General features: G+C 54.2%; 1 protein-coding gene across 8 annotated transcripts in view; it reads right to left on the bottom strand.

Annotated features, from left to right (window-relative positions):
• Window positions 1-2212: 2212 nt before the first annotated feature.
• The window catches only part of PNPLA6 (patatin like phospholipase domain containing 6), a 31232-nt gene continuing 13421 nt past the window's right edge, over window positions 2213-20023 (bottom strand). For 4 of the 8 annotated variants that reach the window (XM_064280475.1, XM_064280474.1, XM_064280471.1 and 1 more), the window contains 20 exons: window positions 19921-19998; window positions 15153-15358; window positions 14790-14921; window positions 14591-14714; window positions 14222-14335; window positions 13980-14055; window positions 10976-11116; window positions 10486-10549; window positions 10078-10246; window positions 9727-9909; window positions 9368-9486; window positions 9050-9206; window positions 8557-8673; window positions 8396-8465; window positions 7852-7968; window positions 5556-5857; window positions 4379-4495; window positions 3811-3907; window positions 3588-3697; window positions 2213-2500 (listed from right to left, as the gene is read on the bottom strand). In XM_064280475.1, coding sequence (XP_064136545.1) covers window positions 2426-2500; window positions 3588-3697; window positions 3811-3907; window positions 4379-4495; window positions 5556-5857; window positions 7852-7968; window positions 8396-8465; window positions 8557-8673; window positions 9050-9206; window positions 9368-9486; window positions 9727-9909; window positions 10078-10246; window positions 10486-10549; window positions 10976-11116; window positions 13980-14055; window positions 14222-14335; window positions 14591-14714; window positions 14790-14921; window positions 15153-15358; window positions 19921-19998 — 2568 coding nt within the window. In that variant the 3' untranslated portion in view covers window positions 2213-2425. Of the gene's footprint in view, window positions 2501-3587; window positions 3698-3810; window positions 3908-4378; window positions 4496-5555; window positions 5858-7851; window positions 7969-8395; window positions 8466-8556; window positions 8674-9049; window positions 9207-9367; window positions 9487-9726; window positions 9910-10077; window positions 10247-10485; window positions 10550-10975; window positions 11120-13979; window positions 14056-14221; window positions 14336-14590; window positions 14715-14789; window positions 14922-15152; window positions 15359-19920; window positions 19999-20023 lie in introns of all 8 variants that reach the window. The other 4 variants (XM_064280473.1, XM_064280470.1, XM_064280472.1 and 1 more) reach the window with 1 other exon arrangement.

The raw sequence follows: 20023 nt of genomic DNA, 5'->3' as shown, positions 1-20023 counted from the left end.
CAATTCCTTGAGGCTCTCCTGCATGCTCTGAGTCCCTGGTTGGTACAAACAGCTAACTCACTCAGCTGCTAACCAAAAGGTTGGAGGTTCGAGGCTACCCAGAGGCACTATGGAATAAAGGCCTGGTAATCTATTTCCAAAAAATCAGCCATTGAAAACCCTATGGAGCACAGTTCTACTCTGACGGACATGGGGTTGCCATGAGGTGGAACTGACTCGACAGCTACTGGTTTTTATGGGCTCAGCCAGTGTACTCTGCCACATTTTATCCCAGCAATTCTACGAGGCAGGGTAATGGCTCCCCAAAGATGTCCACGTCCTAATCCCCAGAGCCTGTGACGACATGCATTGCACGTAGTTGCAGATGTGATTAAGAATCTCGAAATGGGAAGATTATCCTGGATTATCTGAGTGGGCTGGATGTAATCACAGGGGTCCTCCTAAGAAGAAGGCAGGAGAGTGAAAGTCAGAGAAGGAGATGCGAGGACGGAAGCAGAGATCAGAGTGATGTGGGGCCACAAGCCAAAGAATTTGGGCAGCCTCTAGAAGCTGGAAAGGGCGAGGAAATGGATTCTCCCCCGGAGCCTCCAGAAGGAACACAGCCCTCCTCACGCTGATTTTAGCCCAGTGAGACCCACTTCATATTTCCAACCTCCAGAGCTGCAAGACAAAAGTATCTGTGTCGTATGATGCCACCAAGTCTGTGGTCATCTGCTACAGCAGCAATAGGAAACTCATACAGGAGCTAAAGTTCAGAAAAGCCAGGTCTCTTGCTTGTGAACACACACTAGTACCTGGAAGAACTGCAGTTCCACCCAGACCATCTGACTCTAGGCCTGTGAGGACAGACCCACCACTCATCCCCAAGGCCTCATCGTCCAAGAAACAAAACTTTCCCCGGGGACTCTGGGGAGCTCAAGTCCATCTCCAGCTTACCTGTGAAGAGTGATGATGATGTCTAGTCAACCTCCACCTTGTGGGGAATCTCAAGGACAAAAGAACAAAACACCGCCCGGTCCTGCGTCACATCCTCTCAATTGCTGGCGTGTTCAAGTCCATGTTGGCAGCTACATGAGATGTGCCAAGCCATCTCACCCAGAGTCTCCCTCGCCCTCACTGGCCCTCTGCTTCAGTAAACATGATCTCCTCCTCCAGCAATTGATCATGTTTGGTGAAGTAGAGGTCCAGCAAGGGTGACGAAGATTCTCGGTGAGATGGGCTGGCACAATAGCCACAACGATGAACTCAAACAGGCTGGCGAACACGAGGATGAGATGGGACCAAGCAACACCTTGTTCTGTATACAAGGTTGATATGAGTCAGAGTCAACTCAGTGGCAACTATTGATCTTCTATCACCTACTTATCTATCATCCATCCATCTATCACCTCTTCCTGGTCTCTGACCTCCAGTCTCACCCCCTCCGGTCCATGCCCTTCCCAAAACACGAATCTGACTTTTCTCTCCTCTGCTTAAAAACCTCCCGTGGTTCCCCATTGCCCCAAGATAAAGTCTTGTTACAGAGACTACCCTTGTGCCATGCCCCCACTCTGAGGCCAGCATGAGGTGGCATAGTGACAGGAGCTGTCCCAGGCCTGCAGCACACAGTAGGGGCACGCTCAAGAGGCTTGAGTCCAGCAGTGGGAACATCTGATGAGGCAGATCCTGTCCCCTTTTTACACGTAAAGCAACTGATGCTCAGAGTGGTTAAGTAACTTGCCTGAAGCCACCCAGGAAGAGGCATTTTTCCTGCTAGGTTTGACACCAGACTACTGGTCCAGAGTCTAAACTCTCAGTCGACAGGTCTCTGAGCAGAGTAGAGAGGAGCTCACTCTATGTGACCTCAGCTGAGCACAGTAGGGGGAATGCTGGGGAGGCTTGGAGGGTAAAGTCCTTGAGCTCTGTGTGGGGGGGTGTCCTTCAGGACAGCGCAGCAAGGCACACAGTAGGGAACGTGCAGATCCTACATACAACAGGGCAGAGGCTGAGGGGACCTATTGGGGAAATGAATGGGAGTGCCAGAGCAGATGCCCAGGAGGGTCTACTGAGGACCCCAAAATGTCCCTAGAGTGGCACATGGCCTTCAGAGACCCTGTGGTCTGGAGCCAGCAACCACAGGCCGAGCACACAGTAGGTGCAGTGAAGAGCCACCTGGGACCCAGCTAGGTGGAGGACCAGGGGACCCCCCGACCTGAAGACAACAGGAGGCCACTTTCAAGAGACAGTTTATTGGGGGTCAGTGGTCAAGAGGCCTCAGTGCAGCACTGCCCCTCCCCTCAGGGGCAGGTGGGTCCAGTGTGTGGCCCTGGGGGCTGGTGGCCGGGGGACCGAGGGGGGTTACAGGCATAGCAGCAAGTGAAGTGGGAAAGCGTTACCCCCACAGGGCACACCCCAGCCCAGCCCTGGGGGGCCCCTTGCGAGGTCCTCAGGCGTCCACGGTGGAGCTGGGAGGGTCCTGGGGTATGCCGCGCCGGTGCCGGAGAAGGGACTTCTCCTCCTCCTGCAGGGACAGGCGGGTCCCCATACGCCTGTCACACAGCAGCGGGCCACCACCCAATACACAGGCCACCCAGCATGTGACCCTGATACACCCCACTCAACACGTCACCCCAACATGCACACCCAACACATGTGCCACACAACATGTGACATTGATATATGCCACTCAGCACACATCAGCCATGTCACCCCAACATGTACCACCCATGTGACCTTGATACACCCTACTAAACACAACACCCCAACATGTACCACCCAACACATGTGCCATGCAGCATGTAATGATACACACCACTCAACATGTATCAACTATGTCATCTCAACATGTACCATGCAACACACATGCCACCTAACATGTGACCCTGATACACCCCACTCAACATACCAGCCCACCATGCACCACCCAACACATGTGCCATGCAGCATGTGACACTGATATATGTCACTTAGCACACATCAGCCATGTCACCCCAACACATGACCGTGATACACCCAACTGAACACGTCACCCCAACATGCACACCCAACACACGTGCCACGCAGCATGTAACTATTATACATACCACTGAACATGTATCAACTAGGTCGCCTCAACGTGTACCACACAACACACATGCCAGCCAACACATGACACTAATACATGCCATTCAACATACGTCACCCATGTCTCAACATACACTGCTCAACACGTGTGCCATCCAGCCTCTGGCATTTACATGGCAACCAAAACTTATGCCCCCCAACAGATTCCACCTCAAATTCACTTCATCCCAGCGTCACTGCGTCTCCCCTAGCAGGTCACGCATGATCCACTGCCCATCATGTATGACACAGCATGCTCCACCCAGTGTCCCTTCTATGGAGTGTTGTCACTCAGTCTGGGTCACTCAGCCCCTTGGTTCCAAACGGTGCTACTGCGTGTGTCTTCAAACATGTGACCCAACATCACCCCATGCTCACAGGAGCCACAGCAGGGCCCCCACCACCCAAGATCACATATACACCACCCAACGTGCACACACTCCTGCCTTGTCCCACCACACAAGGGATGGCCAGGGCTTGCAGGGGCTCTGGGCAGCAGCTCTCACCATCTCGGAGGCCACACTGGGGCTTGCGCCCTCGGGGGAGCCCCCTTCGTCCCGCGAGCAGTCGGGGCCTCCATCCTCCTCGTACTCTGTCAGGCAATCCGACTCCTCCCCTGGAATCAGGGAGCGGGGCACGGTAAGGGGCTACAGGCTGGCCTGACACCCCTAGTCATAGCCCCCCACCGTCAGGCCCAGCCTCTATCCTGGGGCCCCCATGGCCCCTTACCATCAGCACAGCCGTCAGAAACATAGCTTGTGGGGGGCTCGATCCGAGACACAATCTCCGCCAGGTCGGTGAAGCCAGAGCTGGGGAAGGCGAGAACCTGGGGGGGCATCAATGAGGTTTTCGGGGAGCTCAGAGGAGATCTTGGAGGGCTTGGTGCATCCCTAGAGATATCTGGGGTCATCTGGGGTTTGGGGGGTTCCAGGAGGAGTTAGGAGTCCCTGGATGGTGCAAATGGTCAAGGACGCAACCACTAACTGAAAGGTTGGCAGTTCAAACCCACTCAGAGGTGCCGAGGAAAAAAGGCCTGGCAATCTACTTCTGAAAAATCAGCACTGAAAACCCTACGGAGCACAGTTCTACTCTGACACACGTGGGGTCTCCATGACTTGGACTTGATTTGCTAACAAATGGTTTAGTTGTTTGGTTTAGAGGGGTTAGGGTTTTCTTGAGAGTCAAAGGAACATCTCAGGAGTTCAGAGGGGTTCCTGGAGGTGTCTCGGGGGCCCAGAGGGGACAGGGGAATCTCTGGAGTCACAGCAGTCCCCAGGGGGCAACACCCCAGGCTTACGTCTGCGCGGCGGCTCTCGTTGAGGTCTGCAGACCGCCGGTCTGTGAGCATCTTCTCAATGACGTTGCCACGGCTCCAGGCCCCGAACACAGTCTTCCCATACTGGTAGCCCACATCCTGCAGGGAGTATGGGGCAGGGTCAAGCCTGCAACCTCACCACACCTCTCTCTGCCTTGTCCTCTCTGCTCATCCCCACTATGGCCCTCCCTCCCCTCCCCCTACTCACTCTGGGGGAGCTGGTGCTTGAGATAAAACCTATTTCAGAGTCAGCTGATACGTAGCATGCTTACCAACATCCTCCCTTCCTGTGCTCCTTCCAGACATTGCTAACCAATCTCTCCATGTTCTTTCCCACTCAGCCCCATAAGGTGTGCCAGGGGGCTGCTACCGAAGACGGCGGCATGCAGGAAAGCTTATGTCAAGGTCTGCAGATATGCAGTACATCTGGCCAGTTGTCAGTTGCCATCGCGTCAACTCTGACTTACGGTGATCTCATGTATATCACAGTAGAACAGTACTTCATCAGGTTTTCAATAGCTGATTTTTTGCAAGTAGGCTGCCAGGCTTTTCTTCCAAGGTGCCTCTGGGTGGACTTGAACCTCCAACCTTTCGGTTAGCAGCCAAGTATGTTACCTACTTGCACCACCCAGGGACTCCAGTACATCTACAGATAACAGCCATGCGCCATGCCCAGAGCAGACATCACTAATCAATCATGGCATGCTTTTCCAGTGAGCTCAGAAATAGCATTAGACATTTTAGCCAGGGCTCTGGGCGGCATCTGCCAATCAGTTTCAAATGGCATAGGCTACAACACGTTTTTCAGGGTCAGTGGCACGTGGTACATGCATTGCTACGTCCCTCTCCCAGACCTGCAGCAGACATCACTAATTGATCTCTGCTCTCATTCTCACCAACTCAGAAATGACATCAGAAATCTCTTCACAGTGCTCAGGCAATAAAGCTTAACAATAAAAAACTTAGTTCATACATAGCGCACATGCAGCCATAGTCTGCTGCCATGCCCACTGCAGACATCACTAATTGATCACTGTTCTATTTCTCACGGATCCCAGATGGAACCTTAGAATCCTTCCCCTCCATGGTGCTCTGGGCTTTAAGTGGTACAGCTTTGCCCCACCGCGACACCAACACCACTTCATGCCCACCCGCTTACATAGATCTGATCAAACTTCCCGAAGTCCATGGTCTTGAAGCAGTCGATGGATGGGCGCAGATACTCGCAATAGGAGCTGGACTTGACAACCTCCAGCTGCCGCACACAGGACACATAGGCCAGGCGGGACTGGATCTCGGCCATATCTGGGACCTTGACCTTTTCTGCCCAGGGGTTGAGCCGCTTCCACAGCAGCCACCACCCAGACAGGCTGTCCCCGTAGGTGCTGAGGTCTGTCTCGTCCTGGCTGCCCACGTCAATGGCGATGACCGTTTTGGCGCCCATGCTGCGGGCGATGTCCGCTGTGGGGCCAGGATGTCAGTGGGTTGCTCCAACCAGGGCCCAGGGCAGTAAGTTCAACCCAGTTCCACAAACACCCATCATAAAAATGGTCACACAAAGAAACACGCAGAACACATGCTGTTGTGCAAATGGCACAGGAATGAAGTCATGAGGACCAGGTCAGAGGCTGGGGGTTTTTGGACAGGCAACTCAGGGCCAGAGAGGTGGGGGAGATGTGGGAGATCACTGGAGGAGGGGGGAAGATGCTAGATCAGACATATGGGGAAAGAGATGCGCAAGGACAGAGACAGGGAGAGAGAGACAAAGAGAAGCAACACCAGGGGACCAGAGAGACAGAGTCAGACACACAGGGAAGTCAAAACACAAAGCCAGAGGCACAGAGGACCGAAACGCGAGCAAAAAGACACAGAGGGAGGCCTGGGAGCGGGGACACCCGGAGACAGAGCTGGGGAAGAGAGACACAGGGAGACGGCAATGGGACTGAGAACTGGGGGATAAAGAGATAGCAGGGACCAGAGCAGCAGGAGGAGAGAGAATGCAGGTGAGGAGAGGGACCTTGGACCCTGAGGCGGGGTAGCTGGCACAGACAGGGAGGCAGAGATGGAACAAGGTGGGGTGAGGGCCCAGGGAGAAGGTAGTATGGTCCAGGGGTTCATGAGCCCCAGTGAGTCTCTGGGGGCCTGGGCCAGGGTCCTGTCGCCAGGCTCAGCCACAAGAAGCTCTAGTCTCCTTCAGCCTTTGCCCCCACATCTCTCATGAGTGTGTCTATGTTTGGGACACACACGCCCAGGTCCACGTGTCTGTGTGTGCATCTGCATAAATCCCTCTCCCGTGTGCAGCTCCTGTCCAAGTCTACGTCCCAGGCTGTGTGTCTGCGGACATGAATGTCCTGGACGGGCCTGGTGTCTGCAATACATACCTGGGCCTGTCTGTATGCATATCAGCCCACTTGCACCTAGATGAATATCTGTGTGTGCGTTTCTGTGCCTCCAGGTGTGCCCATCTACCTGTGGCTTTGCACACACCTGCACGGGTACTAACGCTTGTGTCAGTCTAAGTATCTGTACAGAGAACCTTTGGTAGGAGTCAGGCAAACTTCCTCTGTAAAGGGCCAGTTAGTAAATGCCTCTGCCCCTGTGGGCCACCTGGGCTCTGTCTCAACTACTCAGGTCTACTGTTGTGGTACAGAAGCAGCCCATAAATCAATCGGCGTGGCTGTGTCCCAGTAAAACTTTATTTACAAAAAAAGGCAGGGGGCTGGACTTGTCCTTTGGAGCCGTGCTTTGCCAACTCCTAAGGGAATGTGGGTGTGTGTGTGTGTGTGGCTAGTGTATGTGTCTGTTTGTGCATGCACGCTTCTGAGTCCATGACATTTTAACCCTAACTCTAACCCAAACGTGTGCAGCTGCCCAGCTCTCATCAGCACATGCAAACTCAGCACGTACCCCATCCCATCTGTATGTGTACACACGCGCATATTTGAGGGAGCACATGGAGTGAGTGATAGACCTGGAGTGAACGTGTACACGCAGCCTGGCTCTTCAGTGCTCGTGTTCCTCTCTGCACATGTGTCTAACTGTATGCGGGCTCTATACGTGAGAGAATGCAAGTACGAGCACATGCATACCTGTTGCGCATGTATAGACGCGTCTGTTCTATCTGCATGTACGTGGTCGTGTGCACATGCATCTGTGTGTGTAGGTGTGTCTGTGCATACAAACGTGTCTGTACATGCAGATGTATCTGTGCGTGCAAACTTGTCTGTGTGTGCAGGTGTGTTTGTGTACCCATTTGCGTCCAGAACAGCACATATGCACGGGGGTGTGCTTTTTAACTGCATACATTCCTGTCCACGGGCACACCTGTGTGTTTGCTTGTGCACATGAGCCTCGTATGTATGGGGGTGTATCTGTATAGTTGCCTCTGTGTGCGTCCTCCACCCATCTGTGTCTGTGTGTCGTGTCTGTGTGTCTGCGTGAGGACAGCCACTTGCCTGGCAGGTTGTTGATGTAGCCGCCGTCCATGAGCAGGTGGCCATCTTTCGGGTCGCACAGAGGGGGCAGGTAGCCCGAGAGCGTCATGCTGGCACGCACATACCGCCACAGGGAGCCTGCCCGGTGGGACACACAGACACAGACACGTACAGCCATGCTCAGCCACACTCAGAGCCTGGCCAGCTTGCTGACCTTGCACCTTGTTAACACAGAACCCGTCCACCAGCAGGTGCCCATCCTTGGGGTCGCAGAGTGGGGGCAGGTAGGGGCAGTACGAGGAGCTGGCCCGGATGTAGCGCCCCATGTAGCCTGCAGGGACGGTGTGAGCGGGTGAGGTGCCCGCCTCATCCCCCCATTCCCTCTGCCAAGGACAGGAATACCTTGGGCCTCTAGGGCATGAGTGGTTAGTAGTCAGCAATCAGACTGAGGTGGAAGGTCACCCGTGTTAACAACGTCCCAGGCACTCAGCTGCCCACCCTGCTCCACCCCCCCATACTCCACGTGGCCACAGCAGTCATCAGGGGCTGGAAAGGGGGCACCCACCATCTTTGTGGACACGCATGGCCGAGGCGGTGATATCTGTTGTTACATTGAAGTATGGCAACCACAGATCCTACAGAGACAGGGACAAAGTGTCCACCCCGCATGGGCCTGGGAGAGGAATGGGGGCTGGAGCTGGAGGGAGGGGTGAGGCAGGGTCGCACCTCAATCTGCTTATCCTGGAAGACGCGGTGGATGCTGCGGTTGAAGGCTGACCCCGTGAACATGGAGGTGACAGGGTATGTGAGATCCAGCACGGGCTCCAGCACCGAAGTCATGCTCTAGGGGTAAGGGGACCAGCTGGGGTCAATCAGGGCTCACTTAGAGCCATCTATCCAAGGGAAGCAAGTAACATTCAAGGATGAAGAGGTGACCACTGAGGGTCAGACAGGAGTTACCCAGGGCCACTAACAAGGTTGTCACTAATGCTTCCAATTGCTCTACTGGAGTTGGTGACCAGGTCATTAGCCAGAAGGTCCCATTAGGGGTCATCAAAGGTCCCATTAGGGGTCATCCAAGGTCCCAGGAGAATCATGGGTGTCTCTAAGAGGATGCACGTGTAGCACAAGCTGGACAGAGCTCACGGTTAAATCAAGAAAGGTCGCCATGCAAGGCCACATAGGATGAAGTCACAAGGGTCCCTCCCCACACACACACCTTAGCCCACTCCCGAGCCCGCTGCTTAGTGCGGCTCGCGCTGCGCTCCTCCGCATACAGGGCCCCGATGAAGGAGCCGATGGACGTGCCGCCCACCAAGTCGACCGGCACCCCCGCCTCCTCTAATGCCTTCAGCACCCCGATGTGCGAGCAGCCCCTGGGGGGGGGGAGGTGACCGAGTGACCCACTTGGCCTGCCCGCAAAGAGCACCCCTTCTCCCACCTTCCTCACCGCCAAAGAACACGCTGCCAGTCCCACCCCTGGCCCCATCCCACAGGAAGCAGGCTCCACCTCCAGGCACCCTGGCCCTGCCCTTACCTGGCCCCGCCCCCGCCCAGCACCAGGGCGATGGTGTTTCCTGTGAGCACCCTCGCCAGGCGAGAGAAGTCGCTGTGGCGGTCCGCGCGCCGCGAGAACACCTTCTCGTAGAGCTCGTGCTGTGATAGAGGGGGACCGCCACCCATGAGGACAGAGGCACGCGGGTCCCTCGGCCACAGCCTGATCGCCTGGGGGCCCATTGCCTCCAGGCCCTTCCCACCGCTGGCCTCCAAGCCACGCTCCCAGTGGACACGCCCCAGAAGGCGGGGCCCTCTAGGCCCCACTCACTGCTAGCCTCTTAGGTATACCCGTGGCCACGCCCCGGAAGTGCTGAAAGCCTTCCACGCCCCGCCCCTCACCAGCTTGGCTGGGCTGCGGCGCGAGAAGAGGCGGCGCGGACAGCGCAGGTGCAGGTGCCCTGAGCACCAGCTGCGCATGTTGAGCCACTCGACGGTGCGCGTGGGGCCTGCACCTTCCTCCCGGTGCAGCAGGACGAGCTGTTTCAGGGCACGCACGGCTGTGTTCTCCAACATCTGCTCCAGCTGCAGGAGGCAGAGGCGGAGATCACTGTTTGTGCCCCCTGTCCCCTACCTGGCCGAGCTGGGTCCCTGGTGGCCCGGCACTATGGCGAGGTTGCCCCTGGCTGGACACAAGCACCGGAGGGCAGGGGCGGGGTTCTGGGGTGGGTTCCCTGTGCGAGGCCTCCGGACCTGGCCAAGAGTGGGCTCCTGGTCGCCCAGTCCCACGATGAGGATGCAGTCAGCCTGGCGCAGGCAGCGCAGGGTCCAGGGCGTCAGCGACGCGTCTGTCTGGTAGAGCACGATGCGATGCGCGTCCTCCTGCTGCGCCAGCCACCCCGAAAGCCGGAACTCCTGGATGCTGGGGGGTGGGGGGAGCGTCACCCTGGCGCTCGCCTGGGTCCCTCATTGCCCAGAGGCCGAGTCACACCACTGCTGAGACACCCAGGCCTCCACAATGGATGTGTGTGCCCACTGGCCAGATGGGCGGGGTGCATGTTTCTTGAGTCACAACCCAGAACTCGAACCCACACTGGAATGAATCCTAGGCTCCAAGCCCTCTTCACCCTCCCACTTCCTCTCCGTTCCCCAAACGCACACCTATCCAGCGCAGAGGCCCCCAGACGGGCCCGGATGATGTCACTGTTTAGGAGGAGTGTGGGGCCTGGAGATAGAGAAGGAAGGGGGGTTAGAAGCCAAGGCCAACAGAGCTGAGGGCCCCTCCCAGAAGAGAGCACCTCACTTCATGGCATGCTTTACCCCACCACCCACAGACCAATGACCCACACAGGCATCTCCACTCACTGACCTTATGGCTACATAGCCCCTATCCCCACTGACCAATGGTCAGCTCCCATGACCAGAACCTTGCCTGCACCCACACCCCGCCCCAAACCAGTGGCCAGCCTCCATAACTGATGCACCACCCACCACTGGCCAATTGCCAGCCTCCACGGTTGATGCCCGCCCCCGTCCACACCCACTGACCAATGGCCAGCCTCCGTGGTTGATGCCTGCCCCGTCCACACACCCACTGACCAATGGCCAGCCTTCGTGGTTGACACCCACCCTCGTCCACGCCCCCACTGACCAATGGCTTGCAAAGCATGCTGTAGCTCCAACGTGAAGGCCACCATGGGCACCTCGGCACACACAGGCAGGACGGCCACAGTGGCCAGGTTGCTGGCTGGGTTGGTGAGCTCCGAGTGCGGGGGAACACCCAGCCCCGAGCCTGCTGAGAGACCCGATGGATGAGCTCTACTGTGCAGCCTTGCGTCCAGAGAAGTGGACCCTCATCCTCTGAAACCCTGGCTCCACAGGCCTTTAGGCAGCCACGGTCAAGGCCACCACCTCAGATCTGGACCTACAACCTCACCCACTGTCCCCTCTCTTGATAAGACCTGCTAGCCATCCAACTTTGTGCTTTGGCCCGATGTCCTCATGGGGATTTCCCCATGACAGTTTTCTCAGTAAGGCTAGGACCATGTAGATTGTCCACTATGCTGCCGCCCCATTCTACCCTTGAGCAGAAAACTAACCCGTTGCCAACAAGTGGATTCCAACTCAGGAATGACCCTACAGGACATAGGAGAACTGCCCCATAAGGTTTCCAAGACTGTAATCTTTATAGGGAGCCCTGGTGGTGCAGTGGTTAAAGCACCTGGCTGCTAACTGAAAGGTCAGTGATTCAAACCCGTGAAGATTACAGCCTTGGAAACCCTAGGGGGCAGTTCTACGCTGTCTTACAGGGTCGCTAGAAGTCGGAGTCCATGTGATGGCAGTAGGTAACCTTTACCGGAGCAGATTGCCAGGCCTTTTCTCCCTCGGAGCGGCTGGTGGGTTCAAATCACCAACCTTTTGGTGAGCAGCTGAGTGCTTAGCCACCGTGCCAGCAGGGCTCCTTGAGCACAAAGCTAGGCAGAAATAAATATACCCTTCATCTATCTATTGCTTCTCATCTTCTTTGCCAATGCCTGAGAGCAAGCCATCAGCCCCCGTCTCCTCACTGTTCTCCCCTCTCTCGGCAGAGCAGCCAAAAAACCCTTTTTAAAATGCCCTGCTTAAGCCACAGAGGAAGAAAGCCGATTAGTGGTTGCCCGGGGGTTGGGGGAAGGGAAGAATGGGGAGGGACTGCTAATGGCTACGAAGTTTCCTTTTGGGGTGATGAAAACGTTCTGGAACTAGGTAGGGGTGAGGGCCACCTAGTTCCAAAACCCTGTGCCTGTACTTAATGCCACTGGATTACGCTTGCAAACGGCTAAAATGGTAAATTTTGTGTGATGTGTCTCGTACCATAGAGTGGGGTATAAAAAAAAAGCAAAAAACCAAAACCACCCTGCTTAAAACCCTCCAGTCGCTTCGCATTCAAAAGCCTTCCATGGCCCCTCCGTGAACCGCCCCGGCCCCATCTCACAGCCTCCCTCACCCTCCTGCAGTGCCTCAAAACCACCAAGCCCTGCGCACCTCGTATTTCTCCTGTGCCTCGTATTTCTCCTCCGTGTCTGGCCTCATCTCTTTTATCAAGTCTCAGCTCATTGTCCTCAGAAAAGGTTCCCTCCCTCCACAAGTTATGCTCTGTCAAGACCTTCTTTTGTTTCCTTCACAGAGAGCATCAGTGTCTGACCTTGTGTTCTTCCTAGGTGTTTTTTTAATTATGTCTTGCCGGCAAGGATGTAAGTCTCTCTCGAGCTTGTCTGTCTTGTTCACTGCTCCTCCACCCCCTGGGCCCAGCACACAGCAGGTGCTCACTGGAAATTTGCTTTTCTGTAGAGCATTACCGGAAACCTTTGGTGATGCAGTGGTTAAGAGCTACAGCTGCTAACCAAAAAGGTCTGCAGTTCGAATCCAACAGGCACTCCTTGGAAACTCTATGGGGCAGTTTTACTTTGTCTATAGGGTTGCTATGAATCAGAATTGACTTGACAGCAATGCGTTTGGTTGTTTTGGTTTTCGAGAGCATCACCTTCAGGGGTTTGAGAGTTTTATGCCTCTGTTCACCATAGCTGCCCCAGAATCATGTCAAGGCAGCCTGGGCAGCTGGTGGGAGTGAGCAGGCATTTGCACGCATGACACAAGACTGGGTAAAACACAGCTGTCTGGGAAGGATGGGGGGGCGGCTTGGTCACAGCCCACCCCCACCCCCACCCCCACCCCCACCCCCGGGGATCCTGGAGAAGAAGAAAGGAGCATAGCAGAGGGGTTACTGGGCTGGTTCATGGTCGGCCCACCGTAATCTAGAACCGATCAGAAAAAAGCCTTTGGTTTCACCCAAGCCTCAGGGCCTCATTCAGTACTTCTCAAACCCAGCTCCATCTCCCAGTTTACCCTGGGTCACGGTTCCTACACTTCCCAGCAAGCACTAGCAGAGGGAGCCACACTCCCAGCCGGCACGGGGCCCTGGACTCCAGCCCCTAGCATGCCTGTAACTTCAGAAACCACTAGTCAATGTGCCCTGGGCTTCGGACCCAGCCCCACCCCATGGACTTCCTTTCCCAGTATATTCTAGCCCAGGATGTCCTTCCCACTGTGTTTAGGATGTGGTCTTCACCCCTTAGTAAGCCATGACATCCCGAACCAACCCCCCCGCCTAAGGCTCTGCCCCCCAGCACCACTGATCCTGTTGTTAGGTGTCATCGTCGATTCCAACTCATGGCAGCCTCACGTGACAGAGTAGAACTGTCCCGTACGGTTTCCTAGGCTGTAATCTTTTTTTTTTTTTTTATCTTTATGAAGCAGATCGTCAGGTCTTTATTTCCCCCGCAGAGCTACTACGTGGGCTCAAACCGCCGACCTTTCGGTTAGCAGCCTAGCGGTTTAAGCACTGCCCTAGGGTTCTTTACCGCTCTTCTAGACTTCATTAACCTGCAAGAGTCTACGACTCCGTTTCCCAGCATGCCCATGAGCATGAACTCCACCCCCCAGCATGCAATGGAACTCGGATCCCACCTCCGCTCTGACCCCGCCCACAGCGGGGTTTATACGCTGAACTCCGTTTCCCAGCATGCCCTGGGTTTAGGTCTCCCTCCCCTTCTCTCCCCCCACCCCCCGCATGATCCAGGCTTATACACAGGGAGAGGGGGGTGGCCCACGCTGACCTGGGAAGGGTCCCTGTAGCTGCTGTAAATTCCCGAGAATTTTCTGGCTCAGCAAGTGGATGAGGCGAGTCACGACCTGGAGGCAGGTTAGAGGCAGAAGTGACTATACATGTACGTACTGTCTTTTTTCTTCAACTGGGTACTTGGGCCCCGCCCCTATGCGTAGGCCACGCCCCTCCCTAGGGCTCCACCCAAGTGTCCTGGAGGCCCCGCTCACCACAGGAGTCCCGCCCACTTCGCACCTGTGGGTACCGCCGCTTGATGTGGCCCAAAGTGCCCTCGGGGAGCTTGGCCAACTCCGTGTCTCGCACTGCGTGTACTGTCGTTGCCCGCGGCTGCCGGGTCAGCGCCTCCACCTGCAGGCAAGGCAGGCATGACTAGGGCTCCTTGAGGCGGGAGTACAGGGGAGGGCAGGGGAAGGCACACGCCCCCAGAGAGTCTCCAGGACGGGGGTGGAGGGAGTCAGGCCTCGCTGCCCATTAGGGCTCCGGGGACCGGGAGAGTACTGGGACCCAAGACTAGAAGATGGAGCGGTCTAGTGCCCCTCCTGGGACGGAATGGGTAGGGGTGGCCTGGGTGGCGTCAGAGGTCAATGGGCAGGCCGCGCTCACCACGCCAATGAGGTCGCCGCGCCCGTACTCGCCCACCAGCTCCTTCTTGCCGCTGCCGCGCTGAATGACGCTACGCAGACGCCCATTGAGCACAATGTAGGTGCAGTCAGAGCGGTCGCCCTGCCTATGGTAGGGGACAGGTCAGACACGGTCGGGCCTAGGCGTGCACCAGTAGAGGGTGAGGTGGGACGGACTGCACCTGTACAGTGCGCGTCCTGCCTCCACTGCAGTCCAGTCGATGGCGAAGTCCATCTGGCGCACGAAGGGCGACATCCTTGCAGCCACCGTGTGCGCAGCGCTCAGTACCACACTGGGCTGTGCACGCATGATCCTGCGGGGTAGGGAAGGGGTGCATGGGCCGGTGGCATCCTGGAACAGCCAGGTGGGAGTGGGGTGGGCAGTTGATGGCCTGGAGGTGGGACAGGAAGGCTCAAAACTGCCCTAAAAAAGCACTGGGTCGCCCAGACTTGGGGCTCCCTCTGCCCCTCCAGGAATGAAGCCGAGGGATGGGATCGCGGCCTTTCCCCCACCATTCCCAGCCCGGATCAGGGCCCAGTCGTACTCATAAAAGTCGGACTTGGAGATGCGCAGGAAGGTGCAGTCGCGCTGGGCACGGAGTGTAAAGATGAGGGGCTCCCCCGTGAGCACGGCCAGCTGCCCCACCAACTCTCCAGGCTGGGCCACGAACAGGCACACGTCCTCCGCCTTGTCAATCATGCGCTGGTACACGTGCAGGCAGCCCCAGAGCACGAAGTGCAAGCTCACGTCCTGTGGGGGCAGGGGCGGGGCGCTGGGCACACAGCAAGGGGCACCACCCACTCCCAGCCACACCCGAGCCAACACGTGCCATAAGCAAAGTTAAAGAAGGAAAAGATGAAGAAAGGTTGACAGAAGGAATGGAGGCTGTGGTTATCTCTGAGCTGAGCAGCACATGTATATACAAATACACTGTCATTCAGCATCCAGAATCCCTGGGTGGTGCAAACGGCCAACTGTTGACTTGCTAGGCTGCTAACCAAAAGTTTGGAGGTTCCAGTCCCCCTGGGGGTGCCTCAGAAGGAAGGCCCGGTGATCTACTTCCAAAAATTACAGCCATTGAAAACCCTATGAAGCCCAGTTCTACTCTGACACACATGGGACCACCATGAGTTGGAATGGACTGGATGGTACCTGGTGGTGGTAGTGATTCAGCACCCAGGGCAGACATTGCTAATGGATCACCAAACTCTGAGCCCTGAGGAAAGCCTAAGGATCCTTTTCAATACAGCGTGAGGCTGCAAGGACAGGCTTCACAGGAGGCTGGCTAAGCGGAAATCTGCTCCTGCTGGGACAACTGGATAGCCACATGCAAATGAATGAAGGTGGACTCTTACCTCACACCATATACAAAAGTTAACTCAAGACTGAGCAAAGACCCAAAGGGAAAAGCTAAAACTATAGAACTCTTAGAAGAAAACAGAGAAGTAAATCTTCATGACTGACCTTGAATTGGCGATGGATTCTTAGATGACACCCAAAACACAAGCAACAAAACAAAAAATACAGTAGAACCTGTGAATGCTGGAACCTGTGTAAGGCAGAAACTTGCCACAGAAGGAAAACTCAAATATTTTCCACTAAAAGAAATAACAGAAAAGTGGTAAGACTGCACCCTGTCAAAGGAGGAAAACTTGCAAGACCCAGAAAAACAAGGCAGCCCCGTCGAGTTCCAGTTCACAGGTTTTACTGTAGGTAAACTGGACTTCCTCAAAATTAAAAACTTTTGTGCATCAAAGGACATTATGAAGATAGTGAAGAGACAACCCACAGAATGGGACAAAATATTTACCAGCCAAATAATTGACAAGAGACTTGTACCTAGAATATATAAAGAACTCTTACGACTCAATATTAAAAAGGCAAATAACCCAATTTAAAAATGGATAAAGGATCTGAACAGATACTTCTTCAAAGGAGGCATATAGATAGCCAGGAGGCACATTAAAAGATGCTCAATGCCATTAGCCATCAGGGAAATGCAAGTCAAAATGGCGATGAAATACCACTTCCCACTCACTACGATGGCTACAAGCAGAGTCAGATAACAACTGTTATCAATGGCAGGGAGAAGTCAGAACCCTCCTACACTGATGGTGGGAAGGTAAGTTGGTGCAGGCACTTTGGAAAATGGTCTGGCAGTTCTTCAAAAAGTTAAACATAGAGTTACCATTTGACCCAGCAATTTGACTTTTAGGTATACGCCCAAGAGAAATGAAAACATATGCTTGCACAAAAAATTTGCACATAAATGTTCATAGCATTATTCATAATTGCCAAAAGGTGGAAACCACCGATCTATCTCTACAAGAGATTATTCAGCCATAAAAAGGAATGCTACAACATGGATGAACCTTGAAAACATTAGGCTGACTGAAAAAGCCAGTCACAAAAGACTACATGATGTGATTCCATTTATATCAAATGACCAGAATAGACAAATCTATGAAGACAGAATGTAGATGAGTGGTTGCTTAGGGCTATGAGGACTAAGGTGCGCCTGACCCAGCCATGGTATTTTCAATCGCCTCATATGCATGCAAAAGCTGGATAGTGAATGAGAAGACCTAAGAATTGATGCCTTTGAATTATGGTAGTGGTGAAGAATACTGAATATACCATGGACTGCCAGAAGAACGAACAAATCTGTCTTGGAAAAAGTACACCAGAATGCTCTTTAGAAGCAAGGATGGCAAGACTTCATCTCACATACTTTGGACATGTTCTCAGGAGGGACCAGTCCCTGGGGAAAGACATGATGCTTGGTACCGGGTCAGCAAAAAAGAGGAAGACCCTCAGCGAGATGGACTGACACAGCGGCTGCAACAATGGGCTCAAGCATGACAACGACTGTAAGGACGGCGCAGAATTGGGCAGTGTTTTGTTCTGTTGTACACAGGGTTGCTATGAGTCAGAGCCGACTTGATGATTCCTAACAACAGGGTTATGGGGAACAGGGAGGCTGTTGAGGGGGTGATAGCTAAAGGGTATTGCCTTTCCTTTTAAGGCGATGAAATCTTCTAAAATTGATAGTGGTAGTTGCACAACTCTGTGAATATACCGTTGTTGGGTACCATCAAGTCGATTCTGACTCCTAGTGGCCCCATGTGACAGGGTAGAACTGCTTCACAGGAATTCCTAGGTTGTTATCTTTACAGGAGCAGATTGCCAGGTCTTCTTCCAGCTGCTGGGTGGGTTCAAACCTCTGACCTTTTAGTTAGCAGCCAAGCACTTAAACATGGCGCTACTACGGCTCCTTTGTGAATGCACTAAAACCATTAAACTGTGTACTTTAAATGGGTGAATTTATGGTATATGAATTATATCTCTATAAAGTTGTTACCCCCCCCACCCCCAAATACCCTCTTTGCTGCCCTTCACTTGTTCCACTCCAGCCTACTGACTTCATTTCCTGGAAAACGACCTGATTTTCCCTCCACAGGACGTTTGTACCAGCTCTTCTCTGCCTAGAATGCTCTTTGCTCCCCCTGTACCTACTCAGTTCCTCCCCCACCTTCCACCTTAGCTGGAGGTCATTTCCTCAGAGACGCTGCCCTGCTTAAGCCAGACTCTGTGGGGCTGAGAACACCTCCATAAGGCTAAGGGCATCTGACTTTACAAGGATTTGTGTGGTCACTTGAGTTGATGTCTGTCTCCCCCATGGAACCGCCAGTGTCCCAAGGGCAGGGTTCGTGCTGGTTTTTCTCGCCTCCGGAGCAGGCAGCACACGGCCTGGGACATAGTAAACCCGTTGCCATCAAGTCGATTCTGACTCATAGCGGCCAAGGAGTGGCTGATGGATTTGAACTGCTGACCTTTTGGTTAGCAGCCAAACCCTTAACCACTGCACCAGCAGGGCCCTGGGACATAGTAGGGCCTTGTTAAAAGATTCTTCCTTCCTGTCTAGTATGTCTGCCCAGCCTTGATAAGTAAGGAACTGAAACTGCCCAGAGAGTTCCAGAAAGATTACTTCTCCATCGACCATACAAACCCGTCTGGAGCCCAACAAAGCCCCAACCCCAAAAAACGTTGCCACTGAGTAGATTCCAACTCTGGGCAACTCCGTGTATTGCAGGGTAAGGTTTTCATGGCTACGATCTTTCATCTGCAGACTGCCAGGCCTTTCTTCTGAGGTGCTTCTGAGGAGGTTTGAACTGACAACCTTTCAGTTAGAAGTCACACGCTTAACTGTTTGCGCCACCCAGGGACTCCTAGCCGGTTGCCATTGAGTCAATCCTGGCTCACAGTGACCCCATGTGTATAGAGGAGAACTGCTCCGTAGGGTTTTCATGACTGTGACCTTTAGGAAGTAGATCCCCAGGCCTTTCTTCGGAGGTGCCTCTGGGTAGGTTCAAACCTCCAACCTTTCAATTAGAAGTGAAGTCCTTAACCATCTGCATCACCCAGAGACCCAACCAGTTGCCACCGAATTGACTCTGACTCATGGCAACCCGATGTGTGCAGAGTAGAACTGCTCCATACGGTTTTCATGACTGTGACCTTTTGGCAGTAGATTGTCAGGCCTTTCTTCTGAGGCACCTCTGGGTAGACTCGAGTCTCCAACCTTTCAGTCAGCAGCCATGTATGTTAACAGTTGATACCACCTAGGCCTTTTACCCTTTCAAACCTTAAGGATCTCAGAACTGAGCATTTTCTCTTTAATCTGAAGAGCAACCTTAGTGGGTAGGTATTACTATCACCCCAATTTCACAGATGAGAAAGCTGGGAAGTTTCTAGGTAATTTGCCCAAGGTCACATGATGAGTCAGGATTTCAACTCTCTGTCCCATCTCATTCCAGAACACACCCTCCCATATTTCCCCCAGCGGGACCAAGCCCAGGCTGCTTCCCCTCTTGTGGGCCTCAGTTTCCCTATGCGAGCATGGCGGTGTGAGTAGGATACAATTCCCTACAGCTCTAGGTGCTGCAAAATCCCACCATAGCCTCTGGGTGCAGATATACGTTTACCGAGCACCTAGCCCAAGAGGTGCACAGGGTTGCTGATAGAAGGTAGAACGTCAGGATTGAAAGGCCAGAAGATAGAAGTTACAGGTAGGGTCAGGGCAGGTAAGAGCGATCCAATGGTGAAAGGTTCAAGGTTGATAGGTCCAGACGACACAGGGTGGGAGGGCTGAGCAGCCGAGGGTCAGGGGTTGGAAATCATAGAATGAGAAGTCTACATTTCGGGGGAGGGGGGCAGGCTGTGAGTCATACGGTCAGAGGTCAGGGACTAGATGGCACAGCGTGAGATCTCGGGTCAGAGACACATGGTTAGAGGTTAGGGGTCAGCCTTACCTGGTCCCCCTGACGGGCAATAATGGTGCCGGCTTTGGCATGATGCAGTAAGACCCGGCTGTTCAGAAGAGAGGGGTCCTGGGGAGGGAGGGCGGTTGAGATG

This window comes from Loxodonta africana, chromosome 3, assembly GCF_030014295.1.
Source record: "Loxodonta africana isolate mLoxAfr1 chromosome 3, mLoxAfr1.hap2, whole genome shotgun sequence".
Lineage (NCBI taxonomy): Eukaryota > Metazoa > Chordata > Mammalia > Proboscidea > Elephantidae > Loxodonta > Loxodonta africana.
This window is presented reverse-complemented; position numbering and strand designations above follow the sequence as displayed.